This window comes from Nematostella vectensis, chromosome 5, assembly GCF_932526225.1.
Source record: "Nematostella vectensis chromosome 5, jaNemVect1.1, whole genome shotgun sequence".
NCBI classification, from domain to species: Eukaryota; Metazoa; Cnidaria; class Anthozoa; order Actiniaria; family Edwardsiidae; genus Nematostella; species Nematostella vectensis.
In genome coordinates this window covers 11573052-11594515 of record NC_064038.1, presented here as the reverse complement: position 1 = coordinate 11594515, position 21464 = coordinate 11573052, and the positions used below count along the sequence as shown (strand labels likewise).

Here is a 21464-nt window from a genome sequence, read left to right as displayed (position 1 = left end):
TTTGGTGCCTTATTTGAGAACCACAAGATTAAATACATGAAATTAATCCGTCCCTCAGTGCCCTCCCGAAAGAAAGATTTCACGATTGATCCGTTCTTTAGGCTAAAGAAAAGATCCATCATTAAATCTTTACTTTCGGGGGAGCCCTAGGGGGACGGATCAATCGTGAAATCTTTACTTTCGGGGGAGCCCTAGGGAACGGATCAATCGTGAAATCTTTACTTTCGGGGGAGCCTTAGGGAGCGGATCAATCGTGAAATCTTTACTTTCGGGGGAGCCCTAGGGAACGGATCAATCGTGAAATCTTTTCTTTCGGGGGAGCCTTAGGGAACGGATTAATCGTGAAATCTTTACTTTTGGGGAGCCCTAGGAAACGGATCAATCGTTATCTCTCTTTCGGGGGGTGCCCTTGGGAACCGATCGATTGTTATCTTTACTTTCCTGCTTTCGGGGGTGCTTTGGGGAATGAATCTGCGAAATCCTCATGGGAGGTTGGGGGGCAAAATGTAGATTTATAATATAATATAATATAATGTAGAATTTAAATATAATAACATTAAACGAACCAATAAATATTTAACAATATATTTAATCTCATTCCAACTTTACAACAGAAAAATACCACTTAAAATTCTTACACAAACACCCTCTGATCAATAAAATCATCCAAAAATATCTTTATTTATCATTTGCGTTGTTACCAGTATTGGTGTACTTGTGGTGACATTCATAAGATTTTCATGAGGGTCCTTCACTGGTCCTTTAGCGTTACACACGTGACACACACGCGGTAAGCGCCAAAAAGGCGGGAAAAAGCACGCGAATAAAAGTTCTACTGTTTCCCGCGCACATTCAATGCGTTTCCCGCTATTTTCAAAGCAGAAAAAGGTCCCAATCGCGTTCCTTGAGCCCACATATCTTAGTGTAAACGGCAAGGAAGGTGGGGTCTGGGAGCGAGATTGGACACAAGGCCTAAGCGCATGCGATTTCCATTTCGTGAGACCGCTGGCTCACAGTGGGCGGGCTCTGTGGGTTGAAGAAGTATCGCTTGGTCCCCGAAGTTGCACTACTTGTTTGTCCATAATAACCACTTGTGAATGAATGTTGTTAAATCCCTCTAATACCTTCTTAAAACCAACGTTAAAATTACGGAGAATAGTCCCCCTAACATAACCCCAGACTTTTGTCAAATTACCCATGAGACTTTCGGGTCGTACTACCCAGGGTGCACTTGGATCGTACTACCCAGGGTGCACTTGAATCGTCAATCGTCCAATCAGAAAAAGAATCAACTTAAACCTCATAAAGGCTGTATGAAATACTAAATTAATTTTTACATAAATTATTGGCTGCCCTCAAAAAGAGAATATTTCGTCAATATTCCTTGGTAAATCAAGGCTTAACTGGCTTATTACAATCTTCTTGGGCAATACCCAAAACTTTTCATACGATAACTACGCATTTACGTGAAAAACATTTTCTCCTTCATATTTTCACGCCTATTTCACAGCCATAGAACAATTTCTATGTACCAAACGGGGAAACAATTCTATCAGATATATACAATTCATGGCAAAATAAAACGCAGTAGTACAATACAACACGCAGCAGTCTTTCCTTCCTGTGCGCATAATCGTACAAGTGGGGAGAAGGAGGATAAGTAGCGCCTACTGGTAATTGTCCTCTCCCCCTCCCCCGCCCCCATATAGCCGTGCAAGTGGTGGGATCGGGGAGAATTCCTAGTAGTACTCGTCCTCTCCCCCTCCCCCTCCCCCGCCCCCATATAGCCGTGCAAGTGGTGGGATCGGGGAGAATTCCTAGTAGTACTCGTCCTCCTCATCTCCTTCGTCCGCATATTGCCGTGCAAGTGGTGGGATCGGGGAGAATTCCTAGTAGTACTCGCCCCCCTCATCTCCCTCGCCCCCATATTGCCGTGCAAGTGGTGGGATCGGGGAGAATTCCTAGTAGTACTCGTCCTCTCCCCCTCCCCCGCCCCCATATTGCCGTGCAAGTGGTGGGATCGGGGAGAATTCTTAGTAGTACTCGTCCTCTCCCCCTCCCCCGCCCCCATATTGCCGTGCAAGTGGTGGGATCGGGGAGAATTCCTAGTAGTACTCGTCCCCCTCATCTCCCTCGCCCCCATATAGCCGTGCAAGTGGTGGGATCGGGGAGAATTCTTAGTAGTACTCGTCCTCTCCCCCTCCCCCGCCCCCATATTGCCGTGCAAGTGGTGGGATCGGGGAGAATTCCTAGTAGTACTCGTCCCCCTCATCTCCCTCGCCCCCATATAGCCGTGCAAGTGGTGGGATCGGGGAGAATTCTTAGTAGTACTCGTCCTCTCCCCCTCCCCCGCCCCCATATTGCCGTGCAAGTGGTGGGATCGGGGAGAATTCCTAGTAGTACTCGTCCCCCTCATCTCCCTCGCCCCCATATAGCCGTGCAAGTGGTGGGATCGGGGAGAATTCCTAGTAGTACTCGTCCCCCTCATCTCCCCCGCCCCCATATAGCCGTGCAAGTGGTGGGATCGGGGAGAATTCCTAGTAGTACTCGTCCCCCTCATCTCCCTCGCCCCCATATAGCCGTGCAAGTGGTGGGATCGGGGAGAATTCCTAGTAGTACTCGTCCTCTCCCCCTCCCCCGCCCCCATATTGCCGTGCAAGTGGTGGGATCGGGGAGAATTCCTAGTAGTACTCGTCCTCTCCCCATCCCCCATATAGCCGTGCAAGTGGTGGGATCGGGGAGAATTCCTAGTAGTACTCGTCCTCCTCATCTCCCTCGTCCGCATTGCGAGTCAGCATGTAGTTGTCCATGTCGATAGAGCGGCAGTTGTTGATGGCGTAGCGTAGCCGGTTCGCCATGGCTTCCTGGCTGGAGTAGGGGGGAAGGCGAAGCTGAAAGAAGCAGGTTTGTGCAGTGGGAAGGCTGTCTACACCCTGGGAGCAACACAAGCACAGACGTAAGCATCATATGACCTACACATAACAGACGTAAGGATCATATGATGTATACATAACAGACGCAAGCATCATATGACCTACACATAACAGACGTAAGGATCATATGATGTATACATAACAGACGCAAGCATCATATGACCTACACATAACAGACGCAAGCATCATATGATGTATACATAACAGACATAAACATCGTATGATTTACACAGAAACGCAAGCATCATATGATGTATACATAACAGACGCAGGCATCATATTATGATGTATACATAACAGACGTAAGCATCATATGATGTATACATAACAGACATAAGCATCATGACCTACACATAACAGACGTAAGCATCATATACCTACACGTAATGGAGCGGTCATTAATTACTAGGGGTGGGGGGGTTGGTAGTTTTGCAAAACAAAATCGTGCCCCCCCCATTCTGACCGGAGGCCCAAAAATTTGCACCCCCCTCCCCCCTGAATATACCCTTTATTAAAATATAGACCAGATAGCATGGCAACTTTGTCCTATTTAATTTACGTTAAGTGTGAATCTTCACTTTCGCTAATTTAAGAGTGGCACAGAGATAAACAACAAATACCAGTGTCGCTAGAAAACGACTACGTCTTCGACAATTTTAAGACACTTGTGTTAAACTGATTGGCTCTGATTAGAATGGGAAGCTTTGTATGCCAACCATGAAAGGGGTTCTCAAAATTTATTTATATAAAGACAAGATTGGTACCTGAACAATATGGAACTAGATATACAATAGTAGGAAACATTGTAAACTGAATGTTAAAACAATGACTCTCTTGCTCAGTATTATTTTAAAACCAGACTTAAATTATGCGCCCCCAAAAATGAGACCCCCCTAAATCGGCACCCCAAAAGATGTAGCCCCCTACATATTTGCCAACCCCCCTAGTAATAAATGAACGCTTCCTAAGCATCATATGACCTACACATGACAGACGTAAGCATCATATGATCTACACATAAGAGACGTAAGCATCATATGATGTACGCAAAAGAGACGTATGCATAATATAACCTACACATGAGACGTAAGCATCATACGATGTACACAAGAGACGTAAGCATCATATGATGTACATACAAGAGACGAAAGCATCATATGATGTACGCAAAAGAGACGTATGCATAATATAACCTACACATGAGACGTAAGCATCATACGATGTACACAAGAGACGCAAGCAGCATACGATGTACTTATAACTGACGCCAGCATCTTATGATTTACAGATATATGTTGTCATGTCCATTGATGGCTCCATCTGTCTGTCTATCCTTCTGCCTCTCTCGTTTTATATAATTCCAATCACGCCGCCATTTTACTCACCTTCACATTACCGAATACACAAAGCATCCTTTAACATCGGATACTTCGAGCAGATAACACACAAAATTTTTAATCAAATATCGTTATTAAAGCACCAGACTTTATTTATGGATGGTAATTTTGAAGGTTTCCAACAAATAGACTATCGTATTTTCGAATTTAAACAACATGGGAGTGGTTGACTGACTTTATGTAAGGAAAAGGGAACGGCAAATGGAAAGTGTGATGAAAAGACAAAAGAATGGAGAATTTTGTCTGCTGACTTTTACTCACCCTGTCTAGCTTAACGAGCTGGAAGCGCTGCGTTATGTCGCCGACGTTGGCCGGGAGTCGGGATCTGCCGGACACGAAGCGCATGAACAGGATCCGCTCCTCGTTTGTGAAGGATTCCAGTACACGCCATAACCACGAGACCAAGCTGTCGGACGGGTCTATCTCACGGTACCTACACCAAGGAGGAAATGGGGACAGTGTTAGTCTAATTTAAAGACACCTTTTCTCAGCCATTCATTTGTAATTGCTTTCAATCAATATTAGAAGACACATTATGTAAGGGAATCTCGTGATAACAACCTAGAAAACAAACTTGTGCATCATTAAGAAAATTCAAATCGAAAATATCGCATTGACTCCCCTTAACCAGCCGATGGACAAGGTTGCTTTCTCACACTTTGTATTTGGTAAGGATCGATATATAGATTTAGGCACTGCCTAAAAGCGGAGATTGGTAAGGGTGATAAAATGGCGGCTCTTTGAGTTGGCACTGCTTAAATACGGAACTCCTGAATCGACCTGAATAATACTTTGATCGGTGTTATGTTGTACTGTTTGTATCAGCAATTTTTTTATACCCCTTGTCCGTGTCTCGCCGAAAAGTCAAAATCGATCCTAAATCCTGTGTTTTGTTACACGAGAGCAAAGTGTTGAACTAAGTCGAAAACACAGGTTAGGATCTACGATATCGAGTTGATTATATACATTGTCACGGAATATTCTAGGATGTAAAATCACATCAGTGTTCCTAAAATAGATCTTCTTCACGAGGTAATTTTAACAAATCAAAGCAGAAGAATAATGCATAGAACCATCTACATTATACTACATTATACTAAATCATGCTGGGTCATTGTTATTAGACCGTAACACATAGTTCACTTACCTGACGACACGTTTGAGCATGTCCACGCTGACTTCCGCTGACCCGCAGACTAACTGCTCAAGATTGTCAGGGGTGAGTAACGAGAGAAGGGGGACAGGCAGAATCCAGCCCATGCCCTCCCGGACAGCGGCCACTTGGCGGTCGAACTCCTGCAGACGGAACTTGAGCGCCTGCTCCACGTATTCGCTGCGGTTAGAGAACGTGAGGTGGATGTTGTGACCGCTAGGGACCATGGGAACAAAGCGACCATCCGCGCTCTGGGTTTCGAATGTTTCAATGGGGATGATCTGCAGGAGAAAAGGAAAAAAAAAGAGATTATAATGATAATACTATATCAAGAGCACCTTTGGGCCCGATTTACAGCGGAATATCTCTATAACAGACACACTGGAAAGTATGTATCATCATCATCAGCATCATCATCGTCGTCGTCGTCGCCGCCGCCGTCATCATCACCGTCACCGTCACAGCCAAGGCAGCCTACACAAGATTACTCCACACCCTCTGGTCTGCCAGGGTACCACAGGACCAGGCATGCGACTGCCTCATCTCTTGCTCGAGAAAGAATGACCAGCGAATTCCTTTGCCTTAATTGGGATAAGACGCTAGGCAGGTTTAGGTAGATCTCTAGAATGGTTGAGTGTGCGGACCAGTGGATATGAAGAGGGTGTTTTGTTTTACCCAGAGATGTAATACCAATCCAGAAAAATATTGACCAGTGTATTTAAGTACGTCAGATATTATTCTTTTATCCAAGTGACTATGCCTGCGTACCCAATCCCCCCCTCTATTTAAATCCTAGCCACACGCCTGTACTTATGTTCTGCTAACCTCCGCAAAAGTAGTCTCGTCTACGCCGCTCTCGTGGATGTCCCGGATGCCCCGCAGACTCTGCATGTACAACAGGTCGACCTAACCGAGCACAAAGCAGATGCCAATGAAAAACCTTATCCTTGAAAACCTATGAAGAACTACATAGTATAACCTATGTAAACCAAGATATTATACCATAGATGTATGTAACCTATCTGAAGGACATGAGGTCCTCATGATTTACTTTGTCTATGAATTGACATTGTTACAGATGATGGTCTTTGAGCGCGACAAATCAATACCCTTTCAATCGAGCTTTTGGGAATTCCTCTTGACGCTCACTCAGGCGTGTACATAGGGTGCGCGCGCTATAAAAGTGGGTCGTCCTTTATTGAATAATTTTCGAAAAGACTATTTCCATATACCCAAAACTGTGCACCCTCACTCCCCCAACAAATCCTGGGTACGCGCCTGTAACCTGGCGCTTCAGCTGGGCCAACCAGAGCAGATTCTGCCCTATTACACGGTGACCTATTATATGCCGCCCTTATACACGGCGTACTGTTCAACGGCGATAGCGGAAGTAAGCATGACAGTCTGAGTTACCTCCTCGATATCGTCTGGCGTGAGCGGTATGCCGACAAGCTGTTTCCACACCAGAGGCGCGAGATGAAGGTCCAGGGGTTTTTTGGTCCTGACAGCGACGCCGAAGAGGATTCCAAGAAACTTGTACAATACCAGGTCGTCTTCACTGGTGGCAGCGGGGTTCAAAAGGAATCTGAAAAGAAAAGCAAGAAATATCACTATTGGTGTAAACTAAGCAGGTTAGAACTATTTACCCGGATACACTAACATCAATCACTCTTTGGAAAACTGTCGTTTTTCTAGTTCGTTCGCTCAATTCCTTATATTACATGCCATATTTGGATGTCCGCTTCACTCAGTGAGAGAGAGCGCGCTAACACAATCTAGACCCTATCGGTCTTTGTATTCACGCGTACCTGTCTCTGTTGAACCCGACCTCAGCAGTAGAGTTGGGTGTGTGGATGAGGAGATTCACCACGCCCTCCTCCAGTTCCTGTCAAAAAGCAAATAACATACATCACTAGGGGACTTAAAGGCCTGGCTTAACACGCAAACATGTTTGTCAAACATTGAAATCGAACACTCGCGCCAGCATGTTTGGCGAAGTGGCTAAACACAAAAACATTTCCATAAAACATGAGCGCGCGCACTTTTTACGTTATGATTACGCGAGAGATCAAAGTGGCGCCATGGGAATTTCGAGCGGTGATTGGATAAAATCACGAAGCGCGCGCAATCACATCCCTCTCCTGCTGTCCTCGCCCTCAACCATCAGCTTAACCACTAAGCACCTTTGAAATCCTGGTCTCCTACCTGGCACATTTCTGTGATGGTATCGTCAAACACGCCCCCTGCGTCATCCGCGCCTTCTCCAACTAGCTTAACCTTCCATGCCCGCGACGGCAAGCACAGGTCAGCGGATTTGAGCTTAGTGACTTGAGTAGCTATCTGTACGAAAATCGCCTTCGATTTCTTGCCCCTACATCAATAAAAAATCTGTTTAAGGTCCAGGTGATAAAATGAGCATTACCCCCTAAATTGCATTAGCATTCCCAATAACGTTAGTACCCATCAAAACGTGATAATCACGTGACACTAACCGTCCAATTAGTCGCTTGACTGTGATCTGCGGCCCGTAGTTCTTCCCTTGCACCATTGTGCGTCCCATGGCGCGAACAATCGGCAAGTTAGACACGCGGGTCGCGAGCAGAGGTCGCAACTGGCCGCGGACGAAGCCGATGGTGCCGCGGTTGTACGCGTGAGCTTCAACCTGCGAAATGAGTGAAGGTATTTTTTTTAATCGTAGGGGACCGGCAAGGTGTAACCTAGAACATGCAAAAAACAGGTTCGCATGTGCAAGCATGTAGCTACTGTAACAATTATTACACCAGTTCATGTTATTCTTTGATTTCAAGAACAAACACAAAGTTTTTATAAGTGTAGAAGCTACAGAAATATATGACAGCGACTGTAACGAAACAACGTATATTTTTTGTGTTCAGTTTAACAAGTCCAACAAAAGAAAAAATTTGTGAAGAAATCTCGAAATCACAATCTAGAAACAATCATACTACGGAATTAAAAAATATATGCAATAGCTTTCGCAACTTCCGCGATGGAATAAAATGATAGTAAGATAGAAAGGCAGCTAGCAGGGAATCTTTAAAAAGCCTTTGCCAGCCGCCATTTTGTCATCCTAGCATAGAACCAACTGTGAAAAAGAATCCATTTCCATCGGCTGGTTTGAGGAAGCCAATGCGATATTTTCCATTGAATTTGGTAAAATAAAGTATGAAACTTTGTTTTTAGATTGTTATTTTGAGATTTTAGCGTATTATGTGCATTCCAATATGAAATGAAAACAATAACAAAGGAATGGCTGTCAAGTGCTCTTGGCCTAGCCCGAGTGTCAGGCCTTTTTATCGTTCGCTATGAAGTATATACCGGGAAGCGATAAAAGAGGGCCTGGTACAAATACTGTAAAATTTTCGTGTTCGGGTCCCATATTTTGGGACCACTGGGATTATTGTTTGCGTTACTTCCCGCGAGTTGATCGAGTGAGCTTATGAAATAATGACATTTGTATTCAAGCAGAGGTCTATGTAGACAAAAAGCCCTGTTTAGTAAATTGTCGATGTGAATATCCTATAGTAATTTGGTGATGTGTGGATCTGCATCATGTACGTAAACTGTACATCTCTTGCACCGTGAACTATCAAATTTACTTGAACTCACTAGGTCGACAGTTTACTGGGTTAATTGAATAAATTTAAAACTGTCGGGCATTTAGTCCACTGAGGACCTTTTCCGACTGTCGGGCATATAGCCACTGCGTTTACATAAATACTGTTTATAATTTGATTGTGCTTCTACGCAATTCATTTAAGTGGGACAATTGACAGCCGATGTATTTTGACAGCGGCCTGAAAAGAGACGGCAGGCGTCGCGTCTAGTATTTGTGTCAGGCGTAGTTATTTTTCCTCTCCGACTTTTAAAAAATAAAATCGACCGATACTCGGGCTACTCTTGGCCATATGTCTAATTGTTTGGCCATATTACCAAAAAAATTGTTTGGCCATATTACCAAAAGAAAAAACAAAACTCACCTCCCCAGGCATTAAGCTGAACATCTTCCAAGAAGAGTACACAAGGTCCGAAAAGTGATGAAGCACGCGCAACCGCGCCCGCACGGCTACCGTGCTCACTTCCGCTAAAGCTGGGAACTGGGGAGGAGTGTGCTCGGGATGGCCCAGCTGAAGCGGCATGGGCGCCCCAGAAGGGAATCTCGGGGGAGGAGGTGGGGCCGTCCACGCTGCACTGTGATTCCTTCCCGCGCTGATCTGTCGAATATTCTTGCCCTTGAGGTCTGGGATAACACAGGGTTCCCGCTGCGCATTGCTGTGGCCTAGGCCTAGCTGGCCATCGACGTTGTTTCCCCATCCCCACACCTCCCCTGTGCTTGTCAGGGCGAGCACGTGTTCAGCGCCCACGCACACATCGTCGATAAAGTGCGAGGCGAGAGCTTGGATCTGTTGGGGCTTCTGGGGTCCGCGAAGGCGGCCCTCGGGCTGGCCTGTCAGACGCTCTAAGCGTGGAAATTAAAGTAGTGATGTCACGGGGAAAACGGTATTTTTGCGTTATCTTTGGGAGCTAAGGATATAAAGAAAGCAGCGACTTCATGGGGAAAATTGCATTTCTGCTTTATCTTGGACGAGAGTTCCCGTTCCATTATCGCATTATCTCTAAGTAAAAAGATATGAACTCGAAGAGGTAATTATTCGTTGAGCCACAAAAAGCAAGTTGAATATCGTACGGTTCATAGTCACATCTTAGTTCCTTGTGTAAAATAATAACAATAAAATCAATAGCAGCAACAACAAAAACAACAATAATAAAAACAGGTTCGTTTTTGCACTTAAAATGTCAAAAATAAAGAAAAAAAAATGGGCCTAAAATGAATAAAAAGGAATGGAAAAGATATGTTTTGCGTATTTCTACCTTATCTTTAATTGAGTATAATACTTTCAATCATGGCGGGTTAGTTTGGCGTGTTCTTGCAAATAGATCGCCGTATTTTCAAATGTAAACAATAACAAAGGAAGTGCTAATAAATAATATTTAAAGTCACATTTTCCAAATGACAATCTGACAATCTGCCATCAATGGTGAGCACGAAAAAAAATCTATATCCCTTTAGACAATGGTCTTGAGAAAAATACAAACGGTGACTTTGGGGCAAGTCTTTGTATAAATATGTTTGTAAGAAAAGAAAATAATATAAAGGTCACCTTGTCCAAATGAGAACACCCTGCCGTCGTTGGTGAGCACGACAGAGAACTGCGTCCCGCAGCAGATCTTCTTGCACCCGATACCCGCGAGTACGTCGATGGCTTGAGGCGAGGTCTTGGCTGTGCAGCTGCCTAGCCCTAGCTTTCCGTAGTCCCCATCTCCGAACGCCCAAACCGTGTTGCCATCCGCGGAGAGCACAAGCGTGTGGTTCAGGCCACAGGCAACCTGGAATGAATGTACGATTCTCTGTCAAACGCCATTTGATCAACACAGTAATATACCAAGTGCGATGAAGCATCTATTTGCATCAGATGGTTTGTTTAGTGGAGTTGGGGGGGGGGGGGGCTTTGGAGGTTCTAGGGATATTGGCTATTGGGGTATTTATTAAATCAAGTATACAATTTAACTTTTATAATTCGACAAGGATACGGTACAATTCGACAGATATACGGTTCAAATATAACAAAGGTACGGTATAATCCGACAATGTGCAATCCGACAAAGATACGGTACAATCCGACAAAGGAACGGTACAATCCGACAAATAAACGGTTCAAATATAACAAAGGTACGGTACAAGCCGACAAATATACGGTTCAAATATAACAAAAGTACGGTACAAGCCGACAAAGGTACGGTACAATCCGACAAAGATACGGTACATTCCGACAGACTCATTACAATCCGACAAAGGTACGATACAATCCGACAAATATACGGTTCAAATATAACAAAGGTACGGTACAGTCCGACAAAGATACGGTACATTCTGAAAAAGATGCAGAACAATCCGACAAAGGTATGATATATTCGACAAAAATATAGGACAATCAGACAAAGGTTCGATACAATCAGACAAAAGTGCGGTACTACCCAACAAAGGTACGGTACAATCCGACTAAAGTACGATACAATCAGACAAAGGTACGGTCCGCTAGTACCTGTCCAATGGCGTGCTTCTCCAGCGCCGTGACGCGCTCTGGGGTTTTCTTGTTAGCGGAGTTCCCATGTCCGAGCCTGCCGTAGTCGCCATTACCAAACGTGAAGAGCTTGCCGTCCACTGTCACCACCGCAGAGTGTTTGAACCCGCACGCCATCTGGGGATACAGGGACAAAGGTCATTAAATTGGTTATTCAGATACTAGCTACATGAGATTCCTTAGACACCAGATTAAATGGCGTGACAGAGTCGCATTATAATTATCATGCTGCTCTAATGATGCGCTAGTAATCCGTTTATTGCACATAAGAAATTGAATTTATGATGAGGTCTAGGTCGGAAGAACCGCTCTCTGGTCGAACCTCTCTTCCTGATATGGTTCAAGTACTTACGTTGACGACTTCTTCTCCACGGAGGGCCTCAATCTGCCTTGGGCGGCGCTGTCTATCGCTGTTACCGTGACCTAGTTTACCGTAGTCCCCATCGCCCCAGCTGAACACCTCCCCACTGTCCGTCAACGCGAGAGAGTGTCCATCTGAACCACGGGATGTCGCGATCTGAATCACGACGTAACCTTCAAACGAAAACGAGAATGATTTAAAAGCCGCGCAAGCTAATTGGCACGGGCTTAGCTTGAAAAGCTCGGGAAATCGAGATTGAATATGGGCCAGGTATGTTTCCAAGGGTAACCTGGCTCTTTACATTAAGGAAAGTGAATCTTTTATCATCTTGGATAAGACCGAGGTCTCTTCTGTCATCGCACTTGGAACGCAGAAGAACGTTGTATTGGGATGCTGGCCCGTGGTACTGTCTTGTGCTTACACACAACTAACAGTTACCTTGTAGTGCGGATATTGGGGAAAGCGTGAAGAGGTCATCAGAGTTGCCCATTCCGAGGCGTCCGTAGCTACCCTCTCCACACGCTAGTATGGTGCCATTAACTTGTACGACGAAGGTACAATTCTGACCGCAAACGACCTATGAAACGAAAAAAAGCGAATGGACAACCAATGACATAAAACCAACATAACATTTATCCATTTAACGCGTGCTACCGTGGACACCAAAATAAAGTTCTAGGAAAATCTGCTTATTAAAAACCGAGGACCACATTTTTGTGGTGCGAGCGCTAGAACCAGGTTTCTATCATGTAGCTGATTGGCTACAATACATGACAGACAGATACATACATGACAGATGGTGTAAGGGCGGCCTGGGTAACATACTAGAAATTTAAGAACTATATACCACAATTTAAACCGTAATTAATATCTAAACATTTTCTCGAGAGCATGTTCAAGCGCCATTTTATCATTCTAGCAAAATACCAAGTGTCGGAAAGTATCCATTTCCAACGGCTGATTATAAAAATTGTTACTGGCTTCGGTTTGTACGCAGAACTATTCAAATTATAAGATGGAAAAGGAAACAAAACGTAAATGCCCGATGGGCATCGTTTGATAAATAAAAGTCCCAGTTCATGACAAAAAAGTATCCTGCAATTCTAGCTACTACTAGATAAAATCTTGTCCAGTAAATAAACTAAAAAATGACCGACCCCTTCCCCCCCCCCCTGCCCAGTGCATACCTGCTGCGCGCTTGCTAGCGACTTGGTGACAGTAGGCACATTGACCCCTCTCCCTGACTCAGCCAGCTTTCCCCACCCCCCCCCCCCCCCTCCCTGCCCAGTGCATACCTGCTGCGCGCTTGCTAGCGACTTGGTGACAGTAGGCACATTGACCCCTCTCCCTGACTCAGCCAACTGGCCGTGCCGGCCCCCACCCCACAGGTACGCGTCGCATTTGCCGCCTGTCTCCCAGTCCTCTGGGCGCCGCATGGCCCACGCCATGACCTGCTCGTCCATAGTCAGGCTCCACGAGGAGTTGTCCTAAACGCAAAGTTCGTCAATGGCCTTTGAAATACTTAGGATGATCTAAGATACTGAAAATATTATTGCTGGTGATCGTCAGTTGCTGGGCTCCACAAGCAGATCTCTGTTACAGACTTTAAAATGAATTTGGAATAATAGTGGAGGTGGTTTTCTGTTGTCAGTGGCCTGGAAAAGGAGTGCGTGTTGACGTGACAATAATAATAGAGTTTGTATGGTTGTGATGACGATGCGGTTGATGATGATAACGTTTTGATAGAAATGATGATGATGCGGTTGATGATGATGACATGATGATAAAAATGATTATGATGATGAAGATGATGATGGAGACGATGATGACATGATGATTATAATAACGATGCGGTTGATGATGATGATGATCATGATGGTGATGATCACGGTGCAGAACTACATCATGATCATCACAGTTAATGGTCATGTCACTGGTAGAGTGATCACTTATCTTGATAATCAATGATGACGAAGATGATTTAGAACCATCATAGAGAAATTATCTAACTTACCAGTGGCTGGAAAGGCTCGTCCTCACTAATCTTCTCCTCGTTCGGCACCAGAAAGTTCTTCTGAAATCTCTCTCTAAATGTAAGCGCGTCTGCTGCGTGCACCGCCACACAGAAACTCTTAAGCCACAACCACTCGGGTAGCGCATTGGCCTCATTCCAGCTGCATGGTGGGATAGGTGCACGTGACAGGGCGTGGCACATCACGCGGTCTAGGTCCAGGCCTACAGTCAACGCGGCCAGAGATTGGAGGAAGGGACTGTGTACTAGCTGATCGCCGCGACTTAGCTTAGCCTGAAAAGAAATAGTCTGATGTAAAAACCATGATTCCTATTTGCATCGTTTTTCCATCTACTTTCGAGGAATTTTTTTTTCTGCATAAATTTGCTTCAACTGAAACGAGTAACTACGCAGCTGCTTATCTCCTATTATTTTTGCTCTACAAAGGAGTTCTTTTGTCTCTATTCTTCTCGTTCTTTGTGTCGAGGTGCGGATATTGTTCATTTGCCCAATCAAATTGCAGCTTGTTAGAGCTGCGTACTGACCGAGTAAGTACGCAGCTGCTTTGTCTCCTATTATCTTTGTTCTACAAAGGAGTTCTTTTGTCTCTATTCTTCTCGTTCTTTGTGTCGAGGTGCGGATATTGTTCATTTACCCAATCAAATTGCAGCTTGTAAGAGCTGCGTACTTACTCACTGAAACTACGGAAAATTCCTTCAAATGAAAAAAAAAACATATTTATTACATATAATACATAAGTAAAATGTACCAAGTTTGGTTCTAGTGTGTATTACACAGTTATCATTATAATTTTCTTAGAAAATGGAAAATATAGCATGTGAGGATATTCCAAGAATTCTACGGCACCTTTTCGTAATTATATTGGTCCAGCATAATGGTGGGTAGCCTCTCCAACAGAGCACGAAAACACGTAGACTCGCTTAGGCCCGTGATGCCTTGCACGCGTAGCCGCTCTCGTGCCCAGGCCAGCACCCGGTGCTTTTTGTACCACTCTTCGTTGAAGTGAAAGAGAACTGGGGTCTAGACGAAATGGGCAGCAACGTTATATATAAATTTGTATGTGGCAAGATTAAAAACCTAGTAAGACACATCTGTGTTATTGCTTTTATTGTAAATAGAAATTTTGAATTCTCATCTAACAACAAAGCTTTATGCGTCTTTTCACATTTCATAAAAAAATATTACAACACAGGCACCCCAAGCTGACTGTGTGTATGAATAAATTATAAAAGTTCACGTTACGTTGTTTGTGTCATGGTTTACAGTAAACAAATGGGATTGAAATATAGAATATTTTTTTAGAGTTTTACGATTTTATTTTGTAGTAAAGTGAACGGCTTATTCCAATCTCATATGTTCACTGTAAACCATGACACACATAACGTAACGTAAACCACTATAATTTATTCATACACACAGTCAGCTTGGGGTACCTGTGGTCACAACAGCTTCCCCAATCCAGCCAAAGGAAATGGATGCTTTCTCGCAATTGGTACTTTGCCAGGATGATAAAATGGCGGCCGAGAAAGACTTTAAAGCATGATCGAAGAGCACGTTTTGTGTTGCACAACAATAAATGAGCCAGCTCAGCATGGGTGCGTTATTCTGTTATTGTTTTCATCAGTAAAAGTAACAAACAATATAAGTTTACAGTTCATTCACTTAAGCGCCTTTCTGAGAACTCCTACAACTGGCTCAGTTCCAGATGAGGGAGTTTGAGCGCGGAGGAGCGACTTTGGCATGTCTGAGTTTTTTTAAAGACTGTCCCTTTTTGTGTTTAAGCCAAAAGGGCTTGAAATGCAGTAGTTAGGTTAGAGACCAAATTATCTGCGAAACGGCCCATTAGACTGTAAACAAGCTGCTATAACGTTACATCTTCACTGATTGGCTACTCAAGCAAGCTTGATTGACAAGTCGGATCAATAAATTCATCTAGTTTCTAGTTTACTATTAGGCTGTATTTAAGACAATGAAAACCATTGCTCCAAGTACCATAGATCCTGGCTATTCACGCAAGTTTGATTGACAAGTCAGATCAATGAATTTATCTAGTTCCTAGTTTACTAGAAGGCTGTATTTAAGATAATGAAAACCATTGCTCCAAGTACCATAGATCCTGGCTATTCATGCAAGCTTGATTGACAAGTCAGATCAATTAATTTATCTTGTTCCTATTATACTAGAAGGCTTAGTTTAAATAAAAACCATGAAGACTTAGTTTAAATAAAAACCATTGCTCCAAGTACCTTAGATCCTGGCTACTCACGCAAGCTCGGTTGACAAGTCGGATCAATGAATTTATCTAGTTCCAAGTATACTAGAAGGCTATATTTAAGATTATGAAAACCATTGCTCCAGGTACCTTTGATCCTGGCTACTCATGCAAGCTTGATTGACAAGTCGGATCAATAAATCTATCTTGTCCCTAGTTTACTAGAAGACTGTATTTAAGATAATGAAAACCATTGCTCCAAGTACCTTAGATCCTGGCTACTCACGCAAGCTTGATTGACAAGTCGGATCAATGAATCTATCTTGTCCCTAGTTTACCAGAAGACTGTATTTAAGATAATGAAAACCATTGCTCCAAGTACCTTAGATCCTGGCTATTCACGCAAGCTTGATTGTCGGATCAATGAATCTATCCAGTCCCTAGTTTACTAGAAGGCTTAGTTTAAATAAAAAACATTGCTCCAAGTACCTTAGATCCTCTGAAAGCTGCAGTGACACCCTGATCCCCAGTCCAAACGACACTGAGGACGGCTCCGTCTTGCTTGTACGTGTGCCCCACAACCCCATCCTAGACAACAGAGAGGGGTTAGCGGCAAATGTCAACGTTCAAGAGGGGGAGGGTCGCAGATATGTTCAAGAGGGGAAGAGTCGGTTGAGGATATAGACGTTCAAGAAGGGGAAGGGGGTCAATGGTGCATATACGCTCAAGAGGGGGAGGGTCGCAGATATGTTCAAGAGGGAAAGGGTCGGTTGAGGATATAGACGTTCAAGAAGGGGAGGGGGTCAATGGTGCATATACGCTCAAGAGGGGGAGAAGGGTCATTGATGCATCTGGATTTTCAAGAGGGGTAGGGTGTCAGCCCATATACGTTCAGGAGAATGAAGGCTGTAAACTTACGGCAAAGCAATCTCATAGATTGGGAGGAGGCGAAAAAACAAATACCTGAACAGACCAGATGTTGAGCACGCCTTGGTCACAGCCAGATGCTACAAACATCCCACTCTTGTCAAAAGCCATGGCAACCACCACGCCCCCGTGCCCGACTGACTCAAAGAGGCACACGCTGCCCTGAAGGACGGGCTGGTCCTGGGTGCCAGTCTTCCAGGCAGCCTCGAGGATGTCCGCGAAATGATACACCCGCGACCAGTTCTCCTTCTCTTTAGGGGCGGACCCGCTACCTTTCTTGTTATCAGGTGTTTTATTAGTATCCCGGATGCTACAGGGCTTGCTGATTGGCTGACTAGTCTCAGGGAGGGTGGGAATGGGACTCTCTGTGTCCGACCGTCTTAGGTTGGTCATGAGCTTTTTCAGGGTATCACGGTCCAGGGGCCTGGGCACTCGATAGACACACGTAGTTCCGTCCGTGCCACCACTAACAAAACGAAAATACAATTAAAATCAGTTTTGGAAGCTAGCCACTCACTCTGCAACTGGAATGTTAATTAACGAATTAAAGCCGCATTGTCACCAGTTTACTTCCGGTCGATTACGTAACAATCTCCGATGATTTTTAACGGAAACGCGAAAAATACTTCAAAATATTGAAAGCAGTGTGTTTATTGGAAGTTTCTTTAAGGATGTGATTGATAATTTAGAGCGGATGGCCTGTTTAATATCTGGATTTTGATAGATTCTTTTATCTTTTAACCGTTGAGGTTTATGTCGGACCTCCGGAAGTAAACTGGTGACAATGCGGCTTTAACAATGTAGGTACAACGTGGCCGAGGAGGAGGCAAATGGGTCATCGCTGACACTATGATAAGCCGCATTGAATATTTTGCTTGCTGATATTCGTAGAAACTAGCGCATTTACTCACAGGGTAGCCTCCTCCGCAGGCATCTCAAAGACCAGAAAAAGAAAAAAAAAGGATTGGGTTTCTTGTGGCAAAAAAACGGAAGTGACAAACCGGAAGCGCTGCATTCCCTCTCTATTTTTCCTTAGTCTCCCTCCTCCGCAATTTCGCCACAGGTAACCCATTCTTTCCGTCCTTTTCATTATGAGTTGCCTGCAGACTCCTCTGATGCTACTCACAGGGCAAGTTTTCCAGCCGCCTCCTCGTGACTCGGGTCCCAGTGCAGTGCGAAGCATGAGATGGAGGAGCACGTGGGCATCTCAAACACGTGACGAAGGATGACCCCGTCTTCCACTTCGTACCACACCTGCAGAGAGGGCAAGATGCGTCACAGGTGAGGATCTAGACTAAACTTCGCAACCTTCTCAATGGCAACACCTCTTACATTATGCATAGTCATAATTTGTGTCATAAGGGAAGACCCTTTCGGGTCGAAAATAACAAATTAGATCACCATTTCGGGGCGCTACAAACCCATGAGTTGTTTGTATCAACACTTTTGTGTCACACCACATAAAAATGGGTAAAAGCACCACGAATGCTTTATTAATCGGTCACTTACCTAGACGGGTTCATTCACATTACTTTGTAAGAGCCATACCCCCTGTTATGCCACGCCCAATAAAAGGGGTACACCCACCATGTATGCTGTGTTCAATATTGACTCACCTTCACGGGCTCATTCACAGCACTCGAGATAAGAGCTACTCCAGTTGCATTAAATTTCAGTCCAATAATCATAGTCTGCAAACACAAAGGACAGCAGTTTATCCATAATTCTCGATTTGCCACAATAAAGGCCAGTGGGTGTGTACGATAATGTGACGAGAAAAGGAAAGATATAGTACAGCTTCTACAGCAAGCATGTTCTAAGCGCTTCACATTTAAAATCCAAATATTAGTTGAAATACCATTGTTGGAACTGAGAAAGAGAGGATTCTAGAAAGCCTATATACGTTTAAATTAAGTCAAATTCAAAGCCGAGAAACAGAAAGATACTCCACATGTCTCGAGCGGGAATAGAACCTGTTTCAGCACAGGTAGGAGATCCCATACGTTGATGCGCTAAAACACTGGCCCACCTGTGGTAAAAACTGTTTAAACTTGCGGATCCTTAAGCCACGGCTGATCTACTAAACAATGTCAAACAACATTTCCGGTTCGCGCAGATATTTCTGCTATGGTTTAGAAACATAAGTGTTTTTTTCAACAATTGCTGAGCTTGAAAGCATTTGTAGACCCATGCGTACACTTTCAAAGTTATGCCCTCGTATAAACGGACTTTACACCACTCGTAGATCCATAAAACGGGTTTTCTGTGTGTATTTATTACCTGGTGCGCTGGTATCATCTTGACTTGCTCACTAGGGTCTTTAAACGCTAGACACACTGCTCCGTCGGTATATCCTACAGCAAAGCTGTTACTGTCGTCATACCAAGCGACACAGCTTGCAGCCACTACAACAACAGCAAACTTTCTTCAGTGCTACGTACTGTATATAGGGGTTATTTGTCGGGTGGGAGGCCTTCGGCCTTGGTCAGTATTTTCAAGACCTCGGTACGGTCCGACCTTAACCGGGTAAATATCTTTTTTTCTAGCGCCAGCGAAAACATACTTTGAGCGAGCAGCGCGCGCAAAATATCGATTCTCGGACCCAAGGCAGACATAGGAATCGCCGGACCGCTCTATTAGCCAATCAGAATGCAGGATTTGTTACCGTGACCGATAAAAAAAAAAAAAAAAAAAAAAAATTGCAATAACACGCATCAGTCAAGACCGCAGCCAGAAAATGTTTTGTAGTTTTATTTCTTAAAACTTTTCTTTGGTTTGAATAATAATGCCCCGTCCCTGCTTGTAAGTGTAAAGTACCCTCCTCCCCGCCCATGCCTTCCCTTCACTTCCCTTTGACCTAGATGTTATAAATTTGCAAATTAAAAAATTATCTCCCACAAAATATAAATATACTGGGTCCGCCACTGCCAGAACATACACAACTTTCGGCGGGTGTCCAGGTCACCCAGATAAGGAGTGTATGTGCCACTAGTGCAGTGTTTAAGAGCTGTTGTCAACCGTCATTTTGTCACTCTAGCAAAGAACCAAATGCGACGAAGTATATCTCAATCGGCTGATATGGTAAAACTGTTGCGATATTTTGAATCGAGTTCGGCAAATAAGGATTATATTGTCAGGTGGATACTTTAAGATTTCATCTCACAATTTGTCATGGTCACGGGATTGGGGCTAGAGTTGATACCTATGGGTCATGGCACTGAGATCGGGCAAGGGGTTGATACCGATGGGTCATGGCCCTGAGATGGGGCAAGAATTGATACCTATGGGTCATGGCCCTGAGATGGGGCAAGATTTAATACCGATGGGTCATGGCCCTGAGATGGGGCAAAATTGATACGTATGGGTCATGGCCCTAAGATGGGGCTAAAGTTGATACCTATGGGTCATGGCCCCGAGATGGGGCAAGAGTTGATACCTATGGGTCATGGCACTGAGATGGGGCAAGAATTGATACCTATGGGTCATGGCCCTGAGACGGGGCAAGAGTTGATACCGATGGGTCATGGCCCTGAGATGGGGCAAGAATTGATACCTATGGGTCATGGCCCTGAGATGGGGCAAGAGTTGATACCTATGGGTCATGGCCCTAAGATGGGGCTAAAGTTGATACCTATGGGTCATAGCCCTGAGATGGGGCTAAAGTTGATACCTATGGGTCATGGCCCTGAGATGGGGCAAGAGTTGATACCTATGGGTCATGGCCCTAAGATGGGGCTAAAGTTGATACCTATGGGTCATGGCACTGAGATGGGGCAAGAGTTGATACCTATGGGTCATAGCCCTAAGATGGGGCTAAAGTTGATACCTATGGGTCATGGCCCTGAGATGGGGCAAGAGTTGATACCTATGGGTCATAGCCCTAAGATAGGGCTAAAGTTGATACCTATGGGTCGTGGCCCTGAGATGGGGCAAGAGTTGATACCTATGGGTCGTGGCCCTGAGATGGGGCAAGAGTTGATACCTATGGGTCATGGCATTGAGATGGGGCAAGAGTTGATAGCTTTGGGTCATGGCACTGCTGAGATGGGGCAAAGGTTAATACCAATGGTGTTGGACCTTACCGCCTCTGGTGCAGTGTTCCATCTCAACTCGGGCCACGGAGCACTTGTCCAGTACCTCTACCACAGCAACAGATCCATCGGCTCGACCAATCAGCAAGGAGTCCATGGTGACCACGCCACTCTCCAGAAAACCACGTGACACCGGCCACGTCATGCAGGTGATCACGTGGGGCTGGATGTCCAAGTTGCCTTGGTTACCTACGGGA

At 44.6% G+C, this 21464-nt stretch overlaps 1 protein-coding gene across 5 annotated transcripts in view; it reads right to left on the bottom strand.

The window, feature by feature from the left end:
• Window positions 1-573: 573 nt before the first annotated feature.
• LOC5517638 (probable E3 ubiquitin-protein ligase HERC1) overlaps window positions 574-21464 on the bottom strand; it is an 88631-nt gene continuing 67740 nt past the window's right edge. For 2 of the 5 annotated variants that reach the window (XM_048727502.1, XM_048727501.1), the window contains exons 51-72: window positions 21259-21456; window positions 19457-19581; window positions 18793-18867; window positions 18303-18430; window positions 17213-17642; window positions 16739-16837; window positions 14884-15057; window positions 14020-14310; window positions 13301-13492; window positions 12444-12582; window positions 11997-12178; window positions 11606-11761; window positions 10664-10889; window positions 9482-9960; window positions 7976-8145; window positions 7689-7854; window positions 7292-7368; window positions 6897-7068; window positions 6309-6389; window positions 5478-5764; window positions 4592-4763; window positions 2561-2933 (exon numbers count right to left, since the gene is read on the bottom strand). In XM_048727502.1, coding sequence (XP_048583459.1) covers window positions 2748-2933; window positions 4592-4763; window positions 5478-5764; window positions 6309-6389; window positions 6897-7068; window positions 7292-7368; window positions 7689-7854; window positions 7976-8145; window positions 9482-9960; window positions 10664-10889; window positions 11606-11761; window positions 11997-12178; window positions 12444-12582; window positions 13301-13492; window positions 14020-14310; window positions 14884-15057; window positions 16739-16837; window positions 17213-17642; window positions 18303-18430; window positions 18793-18867; window positions 19457-19581; window positions 21259-21456 — 4205 coding nt within the window. In that variant the 3' untranslated portion in view covers window positions 2561-2747. The other 3 variants (XM_048727499.1, XM_048727500.1, XM_048727498.1) reach the window with 3 other exon arrangements.